Source organism: Athene cunicularia, assembly GCF_003259725.1.
Source record: "Athene cunicularia isolate RWA chromosome 1 unlocalized genomic scaffold, athCun1 chr1_part1, whole genome shotgun sequence".
Classification (NCBI taxonomy): Eukaryota; Metazoa; Chordata; class Aves; order Strigiformes; family Strigidae; genus Athene; species Athene cunicularia.
The window spans coordinates 6,911,337-6,937,889 of NW_020799091.1; the positions used below are offsets into that span (position 1 = coordinate 6,911,337).

The window sequence follows — 26,553 nt, forward strand, 5'->3', positions numbered from 1 at the left end:
CAATTGCAAGGAGAGAAGAAGCGCTCCTCAAAACTATCTGAAAAATCTGTCAATAGCACAATAGCTACAGAGAATCAGTATTTTCTAAGCATTAAAATAAAAAACTCCACTTTCTAACAAGTATCTGTTTCAGTTTCAATCTTATGCCAAAAAGGGAGAGAAGGAAGAGTTGGGAGGTTTTGGCTGTTTGGTTGGTTTGGGGATTTTTTATTTATTAAATAAGGCTAGTAAGGAGTTTCCCTAAGACTTAAAACATTGCAGGACAGTGACTCTTTTTACTTGTTGATACGGTTTTATTACATCAGATACTTTGACCCCTCAGCACATTTGTCTGATCTCCTAAATATATTTAGAATATCTCATGTTAAGTATGATACTCTGAAAAGTGCATGGATTTTTTTTTTTTATGGCTGAAAATAACATTTCTTCTTCTGTGTATGCACCTGTAATTTTGGCTGTTTTTCTTCATAAAGCGGAATTTTTATGTATTAAGAATATAAATTAATTCAATGTCTTTTCTTTTTTAATCTTAGTAAAACTTTTTTCTTTTTTAAATTTTTTGTCTGCAAAGTGACTGTCAGCACTTCCAGTGGACTCCAGGATCAATTTTAACTTTCTGAGCACGTTTCTTGTTCTTACAGATTGATCATTTTGGATTTGATGAAAATCTTACATTCCAGCAGCGGTATCTAGTAGCAGATCAGCATTGGAAGAAAGACAATGGACCGATACTATTTTATACAGGCAATGAAGGAGACATCACATGGTTCTGCAACAATACAGTACGTAGAAAATAAATTATTGAATTACAGTCCTTCTTACCAATAGTGGTGTACTAGAAAAATAAGTAAGAACATGGAGACAGTGTCAGAATATCGTTTAAAGAGACATTTGTAATGGTTATTATGATTTCTATAGGAGGAAGATGAGGCTGAATAAAGGCACAGAGAAAGTTTTGGGGGTTTGGGGTCCTGTTTGAAGCCTGCAGAAATCAAAGGGATACACTTGTATTAATTTCCTGGAGTAGTGAAGAAAATTTCTAGAGGAAACACTATAAGGTCCCTCAAGCTAAGAATGCAAAATTTTGGACCAAATTATACCTATCCTAGTACTTTAGATTCCCCAAGTAAAATGGGAAGATTTGGTGTTGTGGGGTTTTGGTGGGTTTTTTTTTTTCTGTAATAAATATATGAAGTGAAATGAAGGGGACTGGAAATCAAAGGTAGATGATTCTTGTTCTCTGACAATCCTGTGGAAGTTTTTACTTCCCTGAGTGACACAAATGCAGAATGAAGTGTGTGGGTATTTTTCAGACACTTCAATACAAAGTGGAGTAACACAACAGGAGGTGGCATGTGCTGAGCTCAAAGCAACCAAGGACTGCTTACGCACTTTGTTCTGTCAGCAGGCGATCTCTGTCTGCCTGTTTCCATAACTGGTGGTAACAAGCTGCTGTCAACAAGTAATAACAAGTTGTAGTTATTTATTAGTTGAATATAATTGTATTGCAGTGCTCTAGATTATTGCTTATTGCCAAACAATTTTTGTATTTTCTGTAATGTAGTCCTAACTCAAATGCATGCTTTTCTCCTGTAGTTATTTCCTGTGGATTAAGCTTGTGCCATAGGGGTTCTGGCAGGATTGCATCTGTATACTCACAGAACAATACTGCTTAATACTTTTCAGCATTAAAATGTACATATTTTATTTGTATGTGTCCCTGTCTCTGGGTGGATATCTGTTTTGTGTGTTTTCTTCAGCAATACTTTAAAACCAAATTGCACTCAGTCTTTCTAGTTGTATTTTGATAGCGATATCTTTCTAATCAAAGAATAAGAGTTGGAATAGACTAGACTGAAAGTAGAGACTTTGAAAATAATTGATTCTGGTTATTTAAATGTCTGCTTTCATCCAACCAGGGTTTTATGTGGGATGTGGCTGAAGAACTTAATGCCATGTTAGTATTTGCTGAACATAGATATTATGGAGAATCTTTGCCCTTTGGGAATGAGTCTTTCAGTGTAAGTGTCATCTTTTGTCTTTCTTAAATGTGCTCTATACAAACATAATTTTGCCTACTGTATTTCTTGCCAGTGCAATGACTGTTAGCCTGAGTAAGATTTAAACGTGCTAGAATCACACAACTGTTCTTTTTTTGTAACTATCAATTCTAGGATTAAAAAAAAAATAATCTGAGATGTTCTAACACTTAGAGACACCTGCAAAGAACATTTCATTTGCTATCAGGCATGGATTTAAAACTCTGCAACTGCTGTGGGGATAGAAAGACTGCTGCTGGAAGTCACTCCTGTACTGTATATAACCTGCTTTCTTTGTCTCAGGATTCCAAGCATCTGAATTACCTGACGTCAGAACAAGCTCTGGCAGACTTTGCAGTACTAATTGAGTACTTAAAGATGACCATTCCAGGAGCCCGTTACAGTCCTGTCATAGCTATAGGAGGATCTTACGGAGGAATGCTTGCAGCCTGGTTTAGGATGAAGTACCCCCATGTGGTAGTTGGGTGAGTGTACTCATCCCTCTCAAACACAGAGCATGCGTTTGTTACTTCCGTGCTATAAATATTACAGCACTAGAAGTACCATAACTCATACTGACTTGAATTTTTCACTATTGAGAGGAGGAATGAAGTTACCCTGAATTTGGGAAGAGGCACTGTTTGCCTAATAGACAGCTGTAGGTCATCAGGTTGTATATTTTCAGAACTATCTGTTACTCTTGTGAAAACAGTTATTATGAACACTGACTTTGGTGACCCTAAAAAAATTAGGTGCAGACTTCCTAGTGACTTGAGGCAGGTCTTCAATGTCCTCAGTACCTTAGCTCCCTTCTTGGAAACAAGAATAGTAACTTCCCTATCTTTACCTCCTAGACAGTAGATTTTTGTGGGCAGAGGCTCTCTTGAGTTTTCACAGTGCCTAGTGAGGAAGACCTGGTTATTAGATGAGAATGAAAAGTTATAAAATAACCAAGTCTGAATTTCTACTTAATGTATTTATTGATATCTTTGTGCTAGTGTCGAAGACTTATAACCTTCAACAGCCATTGCATGCAGACCTGTGAAATAGTTTTGCAGCATTATGGTTAGTTTGCCTAGGGCTCAGTGTCCAAGCTGAATTATAAATACTGTGTAGATAGTGGCTGTGGGGAGGGTATTGACTGGAGGATGGAAGTTCACTTTGCAGGGGTTTATAGGATCTTTTTATGTCCCTTTGCAGAGCTCTGGCAGCCTCTGCCCCAATCTGGCAGTTTGGTGATCTGGTTCCATGTGGCGCTTATTTCAGCATAGTGACCGATGATTTCAAAAAGAGTGGGACAGGCTGCTCAGAAAGCATCCGGAATTCCTGGAATGCCATTAACCGCCTTTCCTCAACAGGTAAGACCTCTCAATACTTTTTCAAAGGGTCATAATGCTCAGGATTGTGTTATGACTTCATAAAATCAGCAAGCTTGTGTTATGGCTTTTACCTGTATATATGTATTGTTTTTTTGAAACTATACTCTTAATACTGAAAACTGCCAAATGAGCTCAGCATTATTATTTAAATGTCTGTTTTGTTGAATCACAAGCTTCATTCGGGCCTGGTGTGATTCAGAATCCAGGTCCAAATGTCCCTAAGGTCAGACAGGGTGACTCCAGATCAGAGCCTCAAGGCTTGTATTGCTTTTTAACAAAGTAGGCCAGACAGTTGTTGGTCTGAAAAAAAACCCCAAACCCATACCAACTGAGGCAGTCAGATATGGAAAAATAACAGCAATCCTTATGGATTAAGTGCTAGGGTCTCTGTTGGACTCAACAGTCTGAAATGTCTTTTCTAACTGAAATTGAAAGGAGGTTTGGCAATGTGGGTGTTGGCCTCTTTTCCCAAGTAATAAGTGATAGAATGAGAAGAAATGGCCTCAAGTTGTGCTGGAGGCAGTTTAGATTGGATTTTAGGAAAAACTTATTCACTGAAAAGGTTGTCAAGCATTGGAACAGGCTGCCCAGGGCAGTGGTTGAATCACCATCCCTGGGGATATTTAAAAGACGTGTAGATGTGGTGCTTAGAGACAAGGTTTAGTGGTGGGCTTGGCAGTGTGAGGTTAATGGTTGGACTTAATGATCTGAGGGGTCTTTTCCAATCTAAATGATTCTATAATCTTGTATCAGATGAGGTAACTGTATAGCAAAGGAATTAAATTTAAAAAAAAAATCTTGCTACTTCAGTCCAGTGTCCTAAAGAGAAAGCCTGGTATGATGAGTTAGCTAATTAAAATCAAGGAAGCTGAATTGAATAAGTTCTAGACCAGATAAAATAATGAAAGTCCAGGAAAGTCCCAAGAGATCTATTAATAGTCCTTGCACTGTGAGCTAGCTGGTCTGAAGTTGTTATTTCATTGGAAGAAGTGTGCCCTGATGTTGCTTTCTATCAAGAAAAATGCTAAATGTGTTGTAGATCTGTGTCTGGTTTTTTTTAGATAATGTTACTTTAGCTTTGACATACCCATACACTGAAGTATGCAGAGTGTATTTCCCTTCACTTAGAGGTGCTGACTAAAATTTGATCTCTACGCTTGTATGTACATGGAATAATTTCACCAAATTATTTATGCTAAGTGAAAATATTTTTTTAGCAGCAGAAAGTGTCCTATGTGTTAATGGTACAATACATTAATTTTTTTTTTTAATTGAAGATGCAGGTTTACAGTGGCTTTCCAACACTTTTCATTTGTGCAGCCCATTAAAAAGTCTTCAGGATGCTGCTGTATTGAAAAATTGGCTGAGTGAAACATGGGTAAACTTGGCTATGGTGAACTATCCCTATAAAGCTGACTTTCTGCAGCCTCTGCCAGCTTGGCCAATACAGGTAACCGAGAATAAGTGTTCTGTAGAATTGACCATTTGGTTTAATTCTCTCCTTGTCTCATAGCCTGCATCTTTTCCTTTATTTATCTGTAGAACCAACATGGCTTGTCATGGTTTGAGCCCAGAGGGCAACTGAGCACCACACTGGGAAGGGAAAAAATGAAGCAAAAGGCCTGGGAATCAAGATTTGGGAGGGGTCGCTCACCCATTATGATCAAAAGACAGACTTATTAGGGGAAGAAAAAGGACATTGCTTTAATTCAAAACATTAACTGTAAAAATGCTTAACAGACAGAATGGGACAGTGAGAAGTGTTACCATATCTTAAAAACACCTGCCCCCACTCCTGCCTTCTTCCTGGGCTCAGTTTTGTTCCTGATATCTCTACCTCTGTCCCCAGCAGCACAGGGGCAGGGGTGCAGTCAGTCTGCTGCTTCTTCCTCCAAGGGGGGGAAGCACTCTCTGCATTCTTCCCCTGCTCTGCGTGACGTCCCTCTCATAAGAGACAGTTCTCCACAAACTCTTTCTGTCATGAGTCCTCCCCATGGGATGCATTCTTTTCGAGATGCTCCAGTGTGGGTCACCCCAGTCCTCCCAGTGCCAGACAACAACAGTGGGGGCTGCTTCTTCCCACAGAGTCCCAGGGGTCCTCCACAGGCGGATCTCTGCTCCTCCGGTGACTTCCGTGGGTGGCGGGGGGGCGGCCCTGTCATCTCACCACAGGATACAGGGGGACTCTGTCCCCTGGCACACCTCCCCTCCTTCCTGCCTCCTCCTTCCTTCCACTGACCTCAGTGTTCCCACAGGTGTCCTTCTCGTGACCACTTCTCATAAGTCCCAACACCATCTCAGGTTCCCCTTCTGAAACATGTTATCACAGAGGCACAGCCACCATCACTAACTGGCCTGGCCTTGGCCAGAGCTAGGTCTGACTTGGAGCCAGGGGAGCTTTTGAGAATCTTCTCACAGGGGGACACCACTGTAGCCCCCTCCCCTGGCACCAAAAACCCCGCCACATGAAACCAGCACAATGGCTGAAAAGAGAACCAAGGTAATATCTTTGTGAGCATCAGCTGGTTTGGCTGTCACTTGCAGGGCTAATAAGTTGCATCAAGAGCCAGAAGAAAAGTGGCAGGGATGACTGAAAAACAGGTGTCCTACAGAGTTCTTGAAGAGCAGAAATGCTGCCCAGAAAGCACATGCAATTAGAACTTCTGATGGGAGATTATCTGTCAGAGCTTGCAGCCAAAGAAAAGGTTTTGAGCCTATGTGCTTTTTGATGTGGGGGAAGTAAGTGAGAGTAGATGTGGATCCCCACATATGTATTCCTTTCAGGGCCACTTCTCAAAGCAGAATCACTTTTCACACTTGAAAACCTTCACTTGGGCAGTTCTGTTTAATCTGAAGTGCTTTCTTCAAGATTTCTGTTTTCTTGGAGTGTTTGGGGTTTAAGATCTTGGTTGAATTCCCTGCATGGCTTTGGGTTACTGGGTCTGGCAGGTGAGGCAGATAAGATATTAGTATTTTTGGCTGCTAAGCAGTAGTTAAATATAAAATAAAATTTTCCCTTGTGTAGAGCTGCCTGATGGAGAAGGGAAGGGACATTCATCTGTCCTCTGTGACTGTCCGCAAAGGGCAGTATGAACACCTTGAAAATTATTTCTGCTTTGTTATCTGTCTGCAGTGTATATTTGCATGAATTAGTGAGCTTTCCAAACATCTATGCTGAGTTAAGAACTGATGGCTGACCTAGCCAAAGCATAAAACCTACTTGGAATGGGAAGATGTGGAAGCTGTGCTCTGGTGTTGTCTATAGGGAACAAGAGGGATTGGTTTCCTAGGCTGCACAATGAAAATGAGGGAAAAAGATTATGCAGGAGAGGGAAGGATAGGAAGTTCACTCCTTGGAAGATGCACAGTTATGTCCATGTAGCTGTGCCCCTGTACTTGAACAGCACTGGAGTGGCAGTGCCTCCTTTGCTCCCTGCAGAGAGTAACTTTGGATTCTTCCAGTGGGCTGGGAGCTCAGATTCACAGCTTTTGCCCTTCACTGTTCTTTTGTTAGTCCCAACTCTATGGGAGCAGGGGTAAGGAGAAAGCCTTGCCAAAGAGACTGTTTTAAGATGAAAAAACTTTCTGGGGCAGTAGCTTTTGTGTTTTCTGGGGTTTTTTGTCCTGTTTTTTCCGCTACTTGTGTCCTCAGTTAAGATTCTGAATTAAACTCTGCCTGACATTGCTCTTAATTTTTCACTGGTGAAACAGTGCCTTGTTCTACCACCTCCTATTTTCTGAACATGAAGTAAGAATTTTGCAATGCTGCTGTATAAAAGGACTTTAAAAACATTAGAGCTTGCCTTACATTTATATTAGAGCAACCTACAAGGAACACAAATCTATACCTGGACCTTCTTCGTCACATACTCGCATGTGTTATCTTTCATTATAGAGGAGCTAAATGCTCTTTATTAAGTAATATCTCTTGTAAAGAATGGGAAATTGATTGAAAAGCTTGGTGATCGAAATATTAATATTGCTCTGTTTTTAAAGGCTTAATCAGGAAATGTAAAGTTTCAGGGCCTTCATAGTAGCGTGCACCATGCAAACTCATTTTTATGATAATGCTCAAGGTATATAATTGCATAGAAAGACACTTTCTGGAAGTGGTCTGACTACTTTTAAAAGAAATTGATATCCCATTAGGTATCATATATTAATTTTTATTTCTGATAGATTTAGATTCCTCCTTCTCTCTTTGTTGCAGGAAGTCTGCAAGTTCTTGAAGGATCCCAGTCTCTCTGACAAATTGTTGCTACAGAATGTTTTCCAGGCAGTAAATTTATACTACAATTATTCAGGACAAGCTTCATGCTTAGACATGTCTGAGACTGCAACAAAGAATCTGGGCCAGTTGGGTTGGTACTATCAGGTATGTGCTTAATCCTTTCTACATTGTAATTTAGTGAGGTTTTTTGGGCTGGAGCTGCTGAGAATTGTCAGGTCAATTAACTGTCAATATATTGCACTAGATGTAACTGATGTATTGATGACAAGTGTAAGTGTGAAGCAAGTATGATTAAAGTGGAGAGGGCATGTTGCAAAAAAGAAGCATCTTCCCCAGGAGGTTTAGGTTGTGTCTTTGTTATCTAGCTAATTGTTGAGTTTCAGCTCTTCATATTGACTGAAAATGATGTGCAGCAGCAGCATCTTGGTTTTCTAATCCCCCCATCCCAGCTGTCCACCTCAATTTGTGCAAGCAAATATGTGGGGATATGTTGAGACTAATTTCTTTCAACTAAAGCTGTTTATCCTGTAGCTCACTGAGACCCAACCTTTCCTATCAAGTACATAACAAAAATAAAGATCACTGATGTCCAGGGCATTCTGCTCTCCGTATCCCATTTACTAAACACATGCAATATAGTTATATAGTCTTTCTTCTGAGGAGCAGGGCAGCTGCTTCCAGAAATAAGGTGTTAGGAATCAATGTTCAGGTCATGACCGTCTGCTCTTGACTAGTTTCCTATGTATTTGTGCCAGACAGCCCCAGGAGATCTGCAGTCTTCATAAGTTGTCCTCTGAGAAAGGGGGAAAATGCCACATGTGTAACAAAGAATATGGCAGCTGGGCTCATCAAAATAACACATCCGCTCTGCAGCTTGTTCCTTGACTGCTTCTGAAGGCATGTGGGAAGGGGGCAAGTAGGAACAGATGGGGTTAGATTACAGTTGGGACTATGTTGCTTCTAGGGTATAATCTATTTTCTTTTTTTTTTTGCTAGTATGAGTAAGGTGTCAGAGAATAGTTTGTGTGAAAGATAAAACTTTTGCTTGGTATCTGTGTTCTGGATGATCTACAAGAAGAGCTGGAAGGAGGATCTGAGGAACTACAGGACTGTCAGTCTGACCTTGGTGCCAGGCAAGGTTATGGAGCAGATCATCTTGAGTGCCATCACATGACATGTACAGGGCAACCAGGTGATCAGGGTTAGTGGATGAAGGAGAGGCTGTGGATGTTGTTTACCTGGACTTTAGTAAAGCCTTTGACACCATTTCCCACAGCATTCTCCTGGAGAAACTGTCTGCTCATGGTGGATGGGTGTATTCTTCACTGAGTAAAATCTGGCTGGATGGCCGGGCCCAAAATGTTGTGGTGAATGGAGTTCAATCCAGCTGGCGGCCGGTCACAAGTGGTGTTCCCCAGGGCTCAGTACTGGGGCCAGTTCTGGTTAATATCTTTATCAGTGATCTGGACACGGGGATCTAGTGCACCCTCAGTCAGTTTGCAGATGACACCAAGTTGTGTGGAAGTGTTGATCTGAGGGAAGGGAGGCTCTGCAGAGAGACCTGGGCAGGCTGGAGCGATGGGCTGAGGCCGATTGTATGAGGTTCAACAGGGCTCAGTGCTGGGTCCTGCACTTGGGTGCAACAACGCCACACAGTGATACAGGCTTGGAGAACAGTGGCTGGAAAGCTGCCTGGTGGGAAAAAACCTGGGGGTGTTGGTCAACAGCCAGCTGAATATGAGCCAGCAGTGTGCCCAGGTGGCCAAGAAGGCCAATGGCATCCTGGCTTGTGTCAGCACTGGCGTGGCCAGCAGGGACAGGGAAGGGATCTGACCCCTGTACTCGGCACTGGTGAGGCCGCCCCTTGATTTCTGGGTTCAGTTTTGGGCCCCTCACTACAAGAACGACATTGTCCAGAGAAGAGCAATGAGGCTGGTGAAGGGTCTAGAGCTGTCTTACTTATGAGGAACAGCTGAGGAACTGGGGTTGTTCAGCCTGGAGAAAAGGAGGCTGAGGGGAGACCTCATCGCATGCTGCAACTACCTGGAAGGAGGCTGTAGCGAGGTGGGGGTTGGTATCTTTTCCCAAGGAGCAAGCGACAGGACAAGAGGAAGTGGTCTCAGGTTGTGCCAGGGGAGGTTTAGACTGGATATTAGAAAAAAATTCTTCACTGAAAGGGTTGTCAATCACTGGAACAGGCTGCCCAGGGCAGTGGTTGAGTCACCATCCTTGGAAGTATTTAAGACATGTAGATGTGGTGCTTCCAGACGTGGTTTAGTGGTGGGCTTGGCAGTGTGAGGTTAATGGTTGGACTCAGTGATCTGAAGGGTCTTTTCCAACCTAAATGATTCTATGATAGTTTGATGGTAATTACTGATCAAATCCTGTTTGAGTTTGTTTATTTGAATACCGCAGTAACAGCTATGGGACAGTATCCTGGGAATACACCTTGTTGCCCTGCTCACTCTTTCAGGCTTGCACCGAGATGGTGATGCCCATGTGCACAGATGGCATTAATGACATGTTCGAGCCTCAGAAATGGGACTTTGATGCACTTTCAGAAGAGTGTTACAGGCTGTGGGGAGTGAGGCCTCGCCCCTCTTGGATTCTTTCTATGTATGGAGGGAAAAACATCAGTTCACACAGCAACATTGTCTTCAGGTGAGTCTTGTTTCAGCTTCTGGAGAGTCTTAAACCAGTTTGGGTTGTCAGTGCAGAGAGCCTGCCCTATGTAGAAAAAGGATCTGTCTCCAACCCTCCAGCTGAATAAATGATGGGCATGATTTGTGTTGCTTTGAGAGTAAAATGGTCAAGCTACAATGGCCAAAAGCCAACTATTCTGTCACTGTGTGACTCTAAAAGAAGAATCTGAACTGGGATTCTACCAAATGTGATTTTCTTCCCATGTGGATTCTTTATTATCTTGTGTCCAAAGTCCATGTTTCCCGTGCTGGTAAGTGCGTTTAGCTTTTATGAAGCCAAAGCACTGTCTTTTTCCCCATGAAAGGAAAGTCTAAATAAGCTCTATCTGTAACACAGGATCTCGGTCACTAAAACTGTTGCTCAGGGTAGTAGTCTTATAGAGGGGCTGGTGTGGCGTTGTTCTTTCCCTTTGATGCAGAAAAGAGGGAAGTGACTTGAGGTGCTTTTGTATCACTGCTAATTGCCCTTTTAGTCATAATTAGGCAAGTTTCAACAAACTTGTGTAAGATGCAGACACTGATGTTTTCATTCTAGCAAGGCATACTGAAGTTTGCCTGAAACACCTTTGTATGTGGATAAAAAGTGAAAGAAATGTTTCAGACTACTACATGCTACTTGCTCTCTACTCAGTCTTCATTTTCCTTACTTTTAAGGTTAAACTGTTTTTTTAAAGAGATGTTCGTTCTGCTGCGAGGTGATACAAAATCTTGAACAGCTAGGTACTGGCTGTTCATGGGGTTGTTACATAGTAGGGAGACATTTTGCTTCAGAAGTTCTGAGGCTGTACAGATTGCCTGCTGCAGGCAGGCAGCTCCTGGAAAAAAAAAAAATTCCTCTGTGCTCTGGTTAATACTGTGCAAGGTATTTAAAAAAGAAAACAACATAAAACAAACCCAAAACCCTGCCGCTTTTTTAAACTAAACTCAAAATTATTCTGTGCTTGGTAAATAGGTGTGTATTCTAAAAGTAGAAAGTCCTCACTTGAATTGGGGATTATTTTCCATATTCTCAACTGTGAGTGTTGGTCTGTGTGGCTCCAAAGGCTTGTTGCTTTCCTCTTGTTTGCCTCTTGCTCTTTCTGTCCCAGCAGGATATCTGCTCTAGAGTGAGAAATTCTAACTTTTTGAAAACTTTTTAATAAAAAAAATTAATTGTTGGTTTAACTTAATTTCTGCAGAGTGTTTGATTATTTCCAAGGCTTCACAACTCTGTACAGTAGAAATCTGCTTTGTAACCAATACAAAGCAAACAAATCTAAAGTGTTTATGCCAGCTGAAAGAGCTTGAAATAAGAAAAGCTTGAAAGCAACCAAATGAATGAAGAAGCATTGCTGTACACACAAAGCTTTGGATCTCAAGCTGGGTTGTTTCTCTTCAAACAAATACATTGTCAACACTGTACGTTTTATATAAGAGCCTTTTATCCTCAAACACTGCAGAGTGCTTTACAAAAAATATCCCTATGTTTACCAGAGGATGTGGCTGCCTGTGGGGTAAAAAGCACTGTCAGGCAACTTGCACAACAGTTTAGTGTAGGAAGGGAAGAACGCTTCACCTAAAGAGAGACATTGTAGCGTGGATTTATCCAGCTGCAGTGGCATTTGTCCAGGATGCTTAAACTAGTGTTCTTGCTCTGCGACCAGTGCATCACTGCAGATTCACACCATGTCATATGTATCGTGTGGAATCGACACATGAATCTCCATTGCCACTTGGTACCTTCTTCAAGGTGTGTATGTAGTGTGTGAGTGGTTACTTAGGCTGTAGGCAGGTATTACTTGCCTGTCCTGGGCAGTGCATCTTTATTAAAACACTAGATTGAGGAAGCTGGGATTTTTCAGAACCCCGTTAGCCCTTTCTCTTCCAGCAATTTCCACCCTGATACTCTTACTGGAACATGCTGTGTACTAGGTGTGGAAGTGCTGCACAGTGGTGGAAAATGTTTTAACACTGTTCATGCACGTGGTGCCTTAAGAGCTTGTAGCAGCTGGTAGCGTCTCATCATCAATATACTGTGGTAGTCAAAATCAGCCCAGGTTATATCAGACAGTACAAAATTTGGTGTGCACAGTCTAAAAGTTGCTATTTTTCAATCTGGATGGATCACACCTAGGTTGTATGCTTCTAAGTTAGGGCAGCGACCTATCCAGTTCTCCACTGGCAGGAGAGATACAGAAAGCAGAGGCTCTGTTTTGAGAGAGGTACCAGAGCTGTGTGCAGGAGCAGGGATTATTAGCATAAAGGAAGGGAATGGAGGAGAAGGGAAGGCAGATTGCTGCCTGGCTGAAGAGAAAAGGCAAGAGAAAAAAGCTAATAAAAGGGAACTTGGCAGTTGTGGAGAGTGGACCTGTTAAAAACAGATGCACAGACGTCCTGCCTGAGATTGTGTAAAACCTCTTGTTGTTCTGGGCAGAGCTGGAGGGCTGAGTAGGCTCTGAAGAGATGATAGGAAAGGGAACTGTTTGTTGTAGGATAGGTAGGACCCTATTTATGCTGTCAAGAAAATATGAATTGAAAACAGGACTAGTGTGCTGATATTTTGCATTAGTTTTTTTTTTTCTTAAGCCCTGCTTGCCTGACCACTGCTAGAAAGGAATGGCTGACTTTTTTTTTAATTCTTCCCTTTCTTTTACTTCTGTTTACATTGGGAAACTCTTGTCCTGTAAGATGGGCAACTGAATATTTGTGTGCATACTTAGTTTTAACACATAAATAATCCAGTTGGTATTGAATTACCTTATTCTCTTAAACTGTTAAGATTTACAGTTATTTTGTGGTGAGCCCTCCATCCCCCTCTTCACAGCAAGTATGACTTCCCAAACTGCGTCAGTGCCTCTAGTGCCATCATTTGGCAGGAGCTGCAGAGGATGCAGCCAGCAGCTCCCAGAAAAGCCAGAGACGGTGTTGTTTTCTTGTGGCATGTTTAGTTTCCACATGACTGGGACCAAAAGATCCAAGTTCATGTACATCTTGGGTCTCTCAGCAACTCATCCCCCTGTTGCCAAGGTGCTCTGCTGATTCAGGCGACCTTTTAAATCAGATGCTTTTTGCTTATTGGTCAGTTCTGTATGCTTTTTGTTTTGCAGATACAAAATGTTTCTCTTCTCCTAAGTCATATTTAGAATCACTGAAAATAAAGAACCACAGAGATTCAGGATAGTTGTTTGTTTTATTTTGTTGTTTTTTTTTTTTAATGGAGAAATAAATAACGTGTTAGCTCAGACATCATCAGGTTTTTACTCTTAGTTCTGTCTAAAATATTTTTTTACTTGTTATTTCTTTCTGTTATTTTCTGGTGCTGCCTTTGTAGCATTTTTCTAGGTGCATATCTCAATGTCCAAGGATGTTTTAATTTCTTGGATCCTCCTAGAAACTTACACTGACATAGAATAATCATCTCTAAATTTGTGGGTAGGTCCAGTGTTTTAAATGAGTAGCAGATCTAGATTTATGTAGTTCCATAAGTATACAGATGTTGCTTTCTCTGTGCAGAAAGATGGACCACATGTGATAAGAACTTTGCAGTTAAAAAAAAAAAAAAAATGTGGTAGGGGTTTCTGGGCCATATCCAAAGCTAGGAATGCTTTGAGAGATGAAAAACTCTCAACCCTGTTCAGCCATTGATTTGCTCCATGTCCCATGCATTATCTGGAGCCAGATCTATAGTGCAAGGCATGTTTTCCTTGATTTGGGGTGAGGGAGAAGGAGTAAATTGCACTAAATTGTCCTGTCATAGAGGAAGAGTCATTTTAGACAGCTTCCTGAGGGATAAAAACTTTATTTTAATATGGTTATTATTAGAAATAAGGAGACTAATGGAAGGTCTGAGCATTTCCTTGCAAAAACAGGTTGACACCCAGCTGAGACAGCAAAAGGTAGAATTTCCTGAAAATGCAGCCCAAAAGGGTCCAGCTGATTATTAGTTTGACAGACTGTGAAGAAGGAAAGCAAATTGCTTTGATTTTGGAATTTGGACATGTCTTGGTACAGGGGAACCTGAACCTTTTATGACAGTGACAGGTTGCTATCTCCAGAGTCTGTGACACTATTACAGGTTATTATCTGAATTAGCAGATAATTAATAACAGCATCATAGCCTTGCTTGAGCTGCTAATCTCTGTGCCTCTGTCAAGAAGGCTTCTCTCAGCAGAGCAGTGGGCAGAAGACATTAAGACAGAGCTGAGGTCTGTTTCTGTCAGTACACTTGCAAAACTAGTTGAAAGTCAGTGCGGATACGTTGACGTGAGCTGCAGCCCTAATGCAGCTGTACCCTAATGAAGTATTCTTTCCTGACAGCAATGGTGGCCTGGACCCGTGGTCTGCAGGTGGGGTGACCCAGAACATCACCGATTCCCTCGTGGCAATTGTGATCCCGGATGGAGCCCATCACCTGGACCTGCGCAGCCGCAACCCTTTGGACCCCAAATCTGTGCAGCAAGCTCGAGCCTTGGAAATCTGCTACATGAAGCAGTGGATTGAAAAGGCCAGGCACAACCACTGAAGTGATCCTGAGACAACTGTGGCCATTATACCTTTGCTGGCTTTGCTGGGAGTAGGGCCAGGCCTTATCACATGGTCATTTGAACATTTCACTCCCGCTTCCTCACCTGTGTTGCAGTGCTAACCGTTGCTTGTGCCCGTGAGAGAAGCAGGCAGCATATGGGTGGAGAGCGTTCTCAGATAATGAACTTTAGTCAGAGTGCATGGATTGAGCTGCCTGCCCTGGCTTGCTTTCCTCTTCTGCTCTTCTCAAATGCTGTACTTTGCCATAAAGAGTTCCTGTTCTGGGCTTGATGCCTTCCTTGCTGCACTAGGTGATTGTCCTGGCTGCTGGTATATCCAGTGGATTAAATGGCAGTGCTGTTGATGAAACTCCTGCTGATTTCATTGGGATTGAATTTCAAGACCTCCTCAGCTGGTGTAAACTGTCTTGGCAGGGGCATGAAGATAATGGCAGGACAGAAATAACATCTTACTGTGATGTTTGGCGGAGAGGTAGGGAAGGCATGGGGAAGCTGGCTGTGCTGTTCATACAGAAACTAAACAGCCCTAATGCTGAAAAAGAGTAAGTAGATATATTTCCCTGCCCCCTCAGTTTTCTGGCAGCTTATTAATCAAAGCTGCCTCAGGTGGCTTTTCCATTCTGCGCTGTACTGAATGGTCAGGGCTGGGCCCAGACTCATTCTGCTGATAACTGGCTGAGCATGCACAATCTGCATCAGGGCTTTATTTCTTCCTTTGCTGTTTGTGCTAATTCTGAAATATCTGCCACTGTGATGATGGTTGCCAAAGAAAACTCTGGCAATATTTTGTGTGTGTGCGTGTGTATCCCCCCCAAACAGTTAGCTTTTTCAAATCAGGAAGCTTTCGAAGCTATTCTCTTGGAGACACTTGTGCTGGCTAGATTTTATGAAGTGACAAATAATTGGGGCTGTGCCTTGTGTGGGTTCCTCCCTCCCTCCCCCATTCTGTATATTGTTCAAATTCTGCATGATCTGTTTGCTGATGGCTCTTCAATAAAAGCCTTTAAAAAAAAATTGTTTGCAGGACAAACTATTCAAAACACAGAATGCAGCTATCCTCTTGGATCAGCCTAAAGCCTGATGCTGAGCTCAACAAGCCAGGTGCACTGGGCTTTCTGTAAGGCTTCCAAAACAGACAAACTGCCCTGATTCATGAGACAGCATATCTGACATTAATAAATGGCTGGGGCAGCCCCCTCATTTTCCAGCTTTGGCTTCATTCACACTGAAGCCCTTCTTCAGAAAGGAGTCTTTGCAGTTTAAAGGACAACTCCATTTCAGAAAGACTTGGGCAAGGCTTCTTGTCCCCAGACTCTTAAAATTCCAATTCTGTTGAAAAGTTTTCTCAGCTTTGATATGCCTGATAGTATTTTCCTAAGACACCAGGTGGCCTTTTCTGTTTCCAGTCTCTTCCCATCCTCTGGGAACAATGTAAACCCAACACTGAAATTTTATCTTTTAAAACACACTCCTGTATATCTTCCTTCCAGTAGAGTTCCTGCATTCCCTTGTCTTGTGTTAAACATGGCATTTACGTTCAGACTCCACAATCTGAACCTCTCATGCTCTTGAACAAGATAATTACTTAACAGAGTATAGAGAACAAGACCAAAGAACCACCACAGGGGGAAAAGGAAGAGCTACATAGAATTTGCCTGAAACCTGTCAACTGAAAGCTGTTGGTAATACCTTTTCCAGTAGTTCTACTTTTTGTCACTCTCCTGTAAATATACTCCAGTCTCTTACTCGTGTACTTTATAATAACATGGTGGCCTTACATTTTTTAGAAACAGAAATTATTGTTTTCTTAAGCAGGTTACAGTCAAGTTTTTAGAAATACCGTTGTATCTTTTTATGTGTTAATTGATGTATGGTAATGTCCTGGTTTACTGCAAGGCAAGGAATGGAATCTGCAGGAGTAAATACAAATTTGGTTTAACTGGGCAAGGAAGAGCCTGGTCCAGCTGCTGCCGCTGATTGCTCAGGGTGCTACTCCAAGTGCAAATTCTAGGATAAACATTTCCATGTTGTGTGGAGAAAGATGTGGGGATATTCGTGCATTGAGCTGTGAACGGTCCAAATTAACAGCTCCTGTATATTGTTAATCAGCTCGTGTCTCCTCCTCTCTCCCATGCTAGCTAACTTACTGTCTCAGGAAAGAACTGCTTTGTTGTTTGGAAAACACTTTTTAGTTTCAATCAGCATAAGTAATTTAAACTTTCATTCCTCTTTATTTCTTCACTCTTCATAAGCAGAAAAAAATGCCTTTAATAAAACATAAACCACGCAGTTTTCAATTGTAAATTTTGAAGTTGTGTTTAAAGACAAAAATTGTTCAGTGTGGTTTTGTTTGTGGGCTTTTTTTCCTTGTTTATTTATTTTTTAATAATCTTACTCCATTCAGTTTCTGTCAGTGAGAGTGCATTTTGGACCAGGTTCTTACTGCTTGGACCAGCTTATGAATTAGGTGACTGCCTTTCTGTTATTTTTAATTGCTCTTTCTTTTTACTTTTTTTCCCCTCAAGTTGAGTAGTTGAAACTTTTGGTCTTATTTATCCCAAGCTTTCAGGCTTCATCTTGAAAATCTATGGACACCTCTCTGTGTGCTGCTGAGGGACTGTCTGTGGTTTGGCTACCTCATAAGTATTAGCTCTCCTGCTTGATTCATCCAGGTGAGAATGAAATGGGCCATGAGAAATGGCTGATTCCTCTTTCCAGGTGAATGATGATGGGCCATACTTCATCTCAGGCTTATGTATGTCCTTGGCATGTGTCTTGAATCATTGGAATTTTAAAATGTATGTTTTGTACTCATTGGGCAAAATGCAAAAAGGAAAAGAATGAATGATTTCCCCAAAGCACAAATCTTACTGGTGAAACTGCAGTTTGTATCAATAAAAATGCATTAAAATAATGAAGAGTTTCTGGAACTGGCTTTTGTTTTGTTTTGCACGGAAATGGACTTTTTTTCCCTTGGCAGATTCAGAGTTCTGCAAACAACATTGTCTTGTTTGTGCTTGACTCTGGAGTGGGAGGAAAACTAGTTAAAGTAATCCTCAAGTTATACACACACAGCAGTCAGGATGTCAGATGGTGAGTCTCTGCACTCATCTGGTACTTTCTCGTTTCAGAGGTTTCGTTGCCTGGTGAGGAGCAGGTGTATGACCTGGTTATTCTCTGTAGATGACCATGTTGAATACAATTAAACTAACTATAATGATGAAAGATCCATTTTGTTTTTGCGAGCTGATTCCAGTCCCAAGCAAACACACGGTTCTTACGTGTCAGCGATGGTGAAGGTTGTGTGAATGGATCCATAACACTCCCTGACCTGGCAAGTGGAGGTTTTAACTGGGATGTGTAGCCCAAGGAGTTAACCGGGCAGGGCTAAGGCTACAGGCTCTTGGGAAGGAGCTAAATAGCTTCTGCAGCTTGTATTTGTAGGTTATTTTAACTTTGAAGATCATCAGAGGAGACTGTAGAAAGGAAAGCCTCTCCAGGAACCTGTAAACTGGCTTCTAATCCCAGGAAAAGTGTATGCAAAGTGAGAATCGAGTTTTGTCTCCCATATTGTCTGTCCACCAAATAAGTTGCAGACAAATGTCAGTATGCTTTTAAATAAAGGGATATTTTTTTTCTACCTCTGCTCTTAAAAAGGATACTTAACTGTTGTGAATCTAATCTCTAAGGAAACACAAATGACCTAAAGAACTTTTTCTATGTTAAAGACTTTGCACATAGACACGGGGATAGCTTAGCTCCTTCCAGAACTAATGGTGGGATCATTGTGTCTTTCTGACAGCCAGGATGATGCTACAAAACCCATAAACATGGGGTTTACAGGCACAGGGGATCATATACTTGAAGCTCACGTTTTTTGCTTTCCCCTGTTGATTTAGTAGATCATCATCACTATGCAGTAACTTGGGATGCGTGTTCATGAAACTATGTGTTCAGAGGGAAAAATTGAAATATTTTTGTGGTAGTTAAAAATGCCTGAAACTGCTCAGACTTGTGACCCAGTGATACTTGCACTCACAGCCTTGACCAGCTTGAAGGAATTGCCTGTACTAAAGGACCACCATGGGGACAGACTTGTGCTCGCACTGGAACAATAAAATAGGTCTTCACAGAGCTGGGTGAGTAACTGATCTGTCTCATCTTTCTGAAGTACACTGCTGCTCCTTAAAATAGAAATCTTTCTACAGTTGAAATCTTGTATGTGATTTCTACTCCTTAGGAGGGGTTCGTTAGAGTCCTATTACACTTCTGTCTGTCATTTGTGATAGTGTTACTGGTGATGTTTAGCATATTACTGGGTGTTATTACTGTAGCCTCTAGATTTTTTTATAATCTAGCCTCTTTGTATATTTTTAAACCAAGGCCTTGGTCTTGCAAAACTGACTACAAATCTGGCCTTTTTAAGATGGTCCCTGTTAAAAATCTAAAATGGCCTGTTTTGGCAGCACAGGTTAGCAGAAATTGTATGTTACCTCAGCAGTGAAGCAATGGCAAAACATCTGAACTGAGGATGATATCTGGGATCAATTCATAGTGTTTAAATGCTTTCCAAATTTCCCCTTGTATTGTTAAAAAAAAAATAAAAATCCTGATTTTATTGCTTTTAAGATGCTGGGCAACTGGTATGAATAGACTTGTGCCCCTATATTATTTTGATTCCTTGATTTCACAGTGCTTCCTCCAGGTGTAGAGACATAAGCATTGAAGCCCCAAGTCAGCCTTTCATTTTTTTCCACCAGCCCAACTCATTTTCACCAGCAAATCTGAAACTATTTGACCCACATGCTTTAGGGTGGTTTCCTTCTCTGTGTCCTTTCAATACTAGAAGCCTGATGAAGAAATTGCTTTATAGCATTAGTTACATTGCTACTCTGAGCCTTGCTGAGGTGGGGACCTGCTCTGTCCTCTCTGCAGCCCCACAGTGGAGGTCCCCCTGGTCTTGGGGCTCAATGCAGAGACAACAAATGCCCACAGCAGTAAAGAGCAAGAACGTGCTCCTTCAGCGTGGAGCGCTCCATGTTTGTGCCCTCCAAGGCAGTAATAAGCTACGTCAGCTGTTGCTCATCTTGCAGTTGAGTTTTGGGTGCCAGATACTGAGCGCAGGAAAATCAGCTGGCTGTTGGGGTGCTTCGGCTGTAACATGGGAGTGCCTCCACATGGAAAATGTATTTTCCATTCCCCTCAGTGCTATATCCAAGTGTTTCCTCCGTGGGGAGCAAGGGCTCCTCGGGGCGGGCAGGGCCGGCTGCTGCCCAGCTCTCAGGGGCTTTCCCCTCCACTGGTGATTTGCAAAATCTTTTAGTTCAATCCCCCAGTTTAGAAAGTAGGGGCAGCGAAACACTGAGACCGGGAATAGCAAATCCCTTCCGTTTGTCTTGTTGTTTTCTAATGTATGCGACCTCTCTGGGTGGTTTAAGCGGTTTAGGTACTTTCTATAAAAGGGATCTTTTAATGACAAAACTAATGTGATTATCTTACCAAGTGTGAGAGGCGTATTCAAGGTTTAAAGAAAATCTGTTAGAATAGCTGAATGTATCTGCTTAATCCTTTCTCTAATGTGGGTGGACAATGCTCTGGGAAGCAATTGGTCTTTCTTTCTTAGAGTAAATGCCTGGTCTCCAGAGGTAGGAACTTGTTTGCAGCTTTTTATACCCTTACGCTTCACCTTCTAGAGAATACAAAGGCGAAGGAGAGAGGCAGAGAGCTTTGAGAGGCCAAGTTTTTCCTCATATAGCTGGGGGTGTAACCAATACGGGGCCAATTCCGGCAGGCAGCCGAGCACCCTCCTCTCCCTTTGACTGCCACCTGAATAGAGGGTTCTCCTTTTGCCCCCCTGCAAAACCACGTTCTCTGCAACATGAAATACAGCAATGCTTTCTTTTCTGAGCATGTGGGGAAGCTGCCTGCAGTTATGTGGATGACAGGACCCTGTCTGGTTCTGTGTGCTGGGTGAGCAGCCCTTCCCACGCGGATCCACAGCTTTAGTCCTGTTTTCCCTATCAACCCTTTGGAAAGGCTTGGACCTGCTGCTAAGTTCTCACAGGGTGACGCCTGAGCAGGGGTGAACATGCCCTTGCTCGGACAGGGAGGACAGCACTGAGGGGTGATGCTGTGGCATGCGGCCATAGCTAGACCTTGCCTGGTACCAGCCTCGCGTTGCTCAGCTCCTCCACTGTTCATAGATCTGTGCTTGTGAATCTTTGATTTCCGCATGTCCATCTGGATACACAGATCTTAGAAACATCAGGAAATTCCGTTGTCTGCAATAGTTAGCAAGATAGGTAGGACCCCCTACCTTACCGGTGTATTTAACAAATCAAGTCATGGCTTTGGGACTTTAGCATGTGGATTTGGCTTTATATCAGAGGAAAACGTGTTGCCTTTTGCAATTTGTTATCCAAACATCCTCAAAACAGCACATAAAGAGGAAAAGGATATTGAGCTGCTTTCCCAGTTTGAGTGAAAACACGCTGTCTCCTCTCACCACCCAGCAGAGTAACACAAGGAAAAGAGTTACCTCAACATCAGCGTGTCCTCTTCAGAGACAGACACTGAGCTGTGGCCCTACATGCTTGTCTGGCTACTCCAGCTGTGGAGTTGGCACTGGGCTCTCTGTTGTGGAGAGAGACAGTACTGAAGGACTGTGCACAACCTAAAAACCAGTCCCAGATGGTAACAAACTAGATTTTCTGAAAAAAGGGAAAGCAATTTGTACAGATGAGGCCCTGGCATCTTCCCAGCAGGCTGCTGAACTATCAGTCATAGTAGGATGGTTCAGGTTGAAGGGACCCCAGGAGGTCTCCAGTCCAACCTCCTGCTCACAGCAGGGTCGACTACAGGGTTCCTCACTGATATATCCAGTTGGGTCCTGAAACCCCCAAGGACGGAGCCTGCACAGCCTCTCTGGGCATCGTGCTCAACTGTCTGCACAGCAGAAATGTTTTGTATCTAGTCTGAACCTCTTGTTTCAGTTTACATGTGCTTTTACCCTCCCACCATGCACCATTATGAAGAACCCTGCTCTGTTGTCTTGATGAGCCCTGTAGGAACTGGGGGCTGCTCTTAGGTGCCCCCAAAGCTATTCCTTTTCCAGGCTGAACAAGTCTAGCTCCCCCATACTTTCCTCACAGGTCAAGTCCTCCAACCCCAACCATCCCAGTGGTACTCTACTGAACTTGAACAATGCCTTCTACTGGGGGGCCCCAAACTGGATGCAGTATTTGATTTGTGGCCACCAAGCACCAACAAGGGGGGGGATGATCCCTTCCCTGAATCTCCTGGCTCTGTTCCTGTGGCCCAGGAGGCTGTTGGTCTTTCTGCTGCCAGGACATGCCCAGTTTGATGTCCATCAGGACCCTTGGGACCTTTTCGACAGAGCTGCTCCCCAGGTTGTCAGTGCCCAGCCTGCACCACTGCAATGAGTCCTTCCTTCATAAATGGGCAGGAGTTTGTGCTTGGTCTCACTGAATTCCATGAGGTTCTTGTCTCCTTCAGCATGTCTGTCTGAATGGCCACCCTTCCTTGAGTGTATCAACTGTTCCTTCCAACTTGGTGTCAGCTGCAAGATTAAGAAATGCCAAAGAACTTGAAACCTGAGAAAGAACAACAGTTTCTTTTTCATCTCTGTTGTAGAAGATACTCTTGGGCTTGAAAAGCACTTGTTCTCTAAAGTATTCACAGCATTGAATCACAGAATCATAGAATACCAGGTTGAAAGGAACCTCAAGGATCATCTGGTCCAACCTTTCTTGGTAAAAGCATGGTCTAAACAAGGTGGCCCAGAGCTCTCTCCAGTTGAATCTTAAAAGTGCCCAGTGTTGGGGAATCCACCTCTTCCCCAGGGAGATTATTCTAGTGGCTGATTATTCTCATTGTGAAAAATTTTCCTCTTGTGTCCAGTCAGAATCTCCCCAGGAATAACTTGTACTCGTTCCTCCTTGTCTTTTCCACGTGACTCCTTGTAAAAAGGGAATCTCCATCTTCTCTGTAGCCACCCTTTAAATACTGGAACATGGTGTTAAGGTCTCCCCTAAGCCTTCTCTTCTCAATGCTGAACACACCCAATCCTCTCAGCCTTTCCTCACATGACAGGCTGTCCAGTCCCTTAATCATCTTTGTGTCCCTCCTCTGGACCCTCTCCAGCCTGTCCACAGCTTTTTTTTGTATAGCAGAGGCCAGAAAGGATTGAAAGGACTTCCACTGAAAGGATGATATCTTTCCTGACTACCTTCTTGCTCTCTGCATCCTTACATCAATTCTGCCATGGATTCTGCAGCTGAGATCTGACCAGCTGCCAGGATGAGGGAGGAAAGCCCCATGCTGCTCTGTCCTCCGAGCCGTGACGTACATCAGGGCTTTTAGGTGTGCCTTGCTGCAGTGCCTGATGTCCAGTGCAGTGCCGGAGTCACCTCAGCCTCCATGCTGCAATGAAAACAGAACCCAGTCATTTCTGCATGGGTCTGTGGAACAGGTTTAACATTTAAGCACTGTCCAAACAACTGGCATGGGGAAGAAGACTGGCCTGGGCTATCTCTTTGCAAACAGCAAGGGATTTTTTTTGGAGGGTGGTTCATGTGGTCAAATGAGTCTGAGAGAACTATGCCTTGGATCACTGTTGTTTTATCACAGGTATTATATCACCATTTCATAAGTGAGGAATTGGGACCAGAATAAGACCAGAGGTCTTGACTGTTTTTCTTCAGGAGGAATTATAAACCTTTTCATGTAATATCACTGCCCAAATCTTGACTGATGCTCCAGGGCTGCTCAGCCCTCCCGAGGAAGTTATCTGGTACAACTAGGCAGATGCTGGGAGGGGTTCAGGAGGGATGGCAAGCATGGTCCAGTGGGTCACTGTTCCCAACACTGGGCTTCCCCAAGCACCCAGAGCTCTGCTTCCACACCAGCATGTGCATCAGTTTGATAGGAAGCAACTCAACTTCTTGCTGTGTCTAACACCCGTTGGTGATCCTCCAGGCATCTCACAGATCCACTGGCTGCCCTTAGCTTCCTGGCTGAGGCAGGCTCTGGTGATGTGGAGCCCCATTCCGTTGGTCCAAGGGGAGAATGGTGGGACCCCCTTCATGAAAAGTGTATATATGTGTGAGCATGCACAGAAAAAAAAATAGTGTTCCTCCTCTGGAAAGAAAGGAATTACCACCTCCTCCCCCTTTGCAGCCTGCTGATGGCTTGAAACCTTGCAAACTGGGCTCTTTGGCTGCCCCTTAACATTTCACCATGTGCCAGAGAGGACAGGAGATGAAGCAAAGGATGTTATTTCCCTGCAAAGACCAGTCGCCCATTCTCAGTCACCATGAACAAGGCCATTAAAAAAGGCCAGGCCCTCCCAGGTCACGCTGGAGGAGAGCGGAGGCTCCCACCTTTCCTCCCAACAGATGAAGTCAGTACTTGCTACGCAAACTAGACTAATAAATGTCAGGGCAGCGGGAGGTGAGTGCAATCAACTGCGAGAGCCTGAGTTATAGCGGTAACCTGCTGAATTCCTGGGTCACGAAGTAATTTACAGAACAACCCTAATGTCATTCAATAATTATCCAGACAGCTCGGACCCTGGGGGGCACAGCCTCCTGCTGGGTGTATTATTAATACCATCAACAAGCAGCAGGATGTTGGTGTGAAGAAAAGAACCACAACACAAGCGTGTGAACCTAAGGAACAAATGGAAAATAGTATTAATAGGATATTGTACCAGTCTCTAACGAGTAAAAAAATCTGTCTATCTTGTCCTAGCAAGTCATTCAACGAAATATTAATGTGTCCCCTTCGACAGTGAAAATTGCACATGGCAGTTTTCAGCAGGGGAGGAAGATCGGTGTGTCAGTGGCTGCTCATTTATATCTCCCAGCCTCTGTGATAGTCCCCATGGAGACTGAATGGGGGCGGGGGGGGGAGGTGGTTTCCAGGCACCCTAGAATAATTTAAATTAATATCCAGTGAACAATGTAAACCTTCTCTTTGACGTGGCGTGGGAATAGGCAGTCACAGCGCTCGAACTGGGTCAGCTGAAAAGGAAGGTAATGCCACAGCCCGGGATTTGATCAGCGGAGTAAGCCGGGGGCTCGACCTCTGCTATCTCAGTCCCTCCCTTCTCCTCCAAACCCCCATCCTCCAAAACATTTAGAAATGGCAGCAGAAACTTCTTTTTGTGAATGGAGACTTCCTGGATGAAGAGGACATATGTAAAACCTTAGAGCAGGAGTAGCGTGCGACATCATCTGCGATGTGTATGGACCCTGGCACACAGGTGTCAGCAGATGTGAGTGTTGACAGGTTAACATTGCCACAGCTGCAATTTTAAACCATTTTACAGCACTGCTTTGGGTCTGGTGACCCTTCCTCACCCAACTGAAGCTCTACGTAGCCTAAAGATTGCTGCAAAGATGCAGTAAGGAATTATGTAGGCGAAGCCTGAAGCAAATCAAGCCTGAAGTAACCTGTGAGTTGTTTCTCAGCTGGGAAATGATAGTGGAAGGCTACTTACTACCTTGCTTTGATCTGGTACAGTGTGTACCAAGAAGACAAGAAAAACTTCCTTGGTTTTGACCCTTCCTCATGCAGAGGAGCACATAGTTTATTTAAACATGGGGGTAAATGTTTCTCAAGGGCGTTTAAAGGAACAGAGAAGGCTTCCTGGCCATCATCTCAAAAATAAATAGCAAATGTTGGTTTATAGCAGAAGAGATTTTTGTCTCAGAGGTGTTCCTTTAACATGGTAATAGAGCTGGGCTGATGCCTCAGCCACTACCTGAGGTGGTAGACCCATGTCCTCATTTGATCCATCACGTGTGTGGGAGATGATAGGTCACCATGGGTGACCGTGAGGTGACTGTTGTGCCTGTGGTGCCCTGCTCTTCCTGGGGCATCACTGTGGCCACAGGTTGAGGTGGTTACAGGAGTAGGAGCATCAACACTTTGACTTGGGGTATGAGATGAACTCAGTGGTTTTCTTTGGTCCTTAAGAGTGCAAAATGAGTAAATCTCCAGAAAATTGTGCCACAAAAAAGAAGCTGCCTGGTGGTAGTTGATACCTTACCTGGTAGACCAGTTCATCCTTCACTGGGAGTGTCTGGTATGCGAGGAGTGAACATGGGTCTGTCCTCAGCTGTCTGGCAAAGCACTTACAGCTGTAACAAGACTGACTCCATTGTCAAAAAAACTATAATTGTGTTACTGGACCAGGGGCTGCCAGAACACAGTCTGGAATGCTGTCACATCCCCAGTGGAGACAGAGTGGAGCAGTCCCTGGGACGAGTCTTCATGTTTCCTGTAAGAAAATGAAGCACACAGCGTGGTTCCCCTTTTCCATCTGTCACAACTTTGGCCAATTCACTGCTTTTTCATAGCTTAGGTAGAATTCAGATGGCTGTTTGATGAAATCATAATTAAGCAGAGGTCCAGCAGTTGATAGAAGTCCATCTGCCCAGGAGAGGTGCCCCTGAACCTGCAAATCCACCAGGCTAAAGAGCCCCAGAAGTCCACCAAGAAGGCATTTAATGTGTTTGGGCAATGCAGAGATACACAGTCCTATAACTGGATGGCTGTCCCCTCCCTGGAAGTGTTCAAGGTCAGGTTGGATGGGCCTTTGAGCAACCTGATCTAGAGAAAGATAGCCCTGTCCATGGCAGGGGGGTTGGACTA

The 26,553-nt window shown here is 43.3% G+C and overlaps 1 protein-coding gene across 2 annotated transcripts; it reads left to right on the forward strand.

The window, feature by feature from the left end:
- Positions 1 to 629: 629 nt before the first annotated feature.
- PRCP (prolylcarboxypeptidase) lies at positions 630 to 22,201 on the forward strand. 2 transcript variants are annotated; one of them, XR_003399278.1, is made up of 9 exons: positions 676 to 782; positions 1,920 to 2,021; positions 2,343 to 2,524; positions 3,240 to 3,397; positions 4,696 to 4,868; positions 7,629 to 7,793; positions 10,123 to 10,310; positions 14,648 to 16,807; positions 22,199 to 22,201. XR_003399278.1 is itself a non-coding variant. In XM_026857303.1 (8 exons), the coding sequence occupies exons 2-8, from the start codon at positions 1,926 to 1,928 to the stop codon at positions 14,850 to 14,852; spliced, it is 1,167 nt and encodes a 388-aa protein (XP_026713104.1). In that variant the 5' UTR covers positions 630 to 782; positions 1,920 to 1,925; the 3' UTR covers positions 14,853 to 17,758. The 2 variants fall into 2 exon arrangements, 1 of the variants encoding a protein (XP_026713104.1); XM_026857303.1 differs by lacking the exon at positions 22,199 to 22,201 and having other exon boundaries at positions 630 to 782; positions 14,648 to 17,758.
- The last annotated feature ends 4,352 nt before the right edge of the window (positions 22,202 to 26,553 follow it).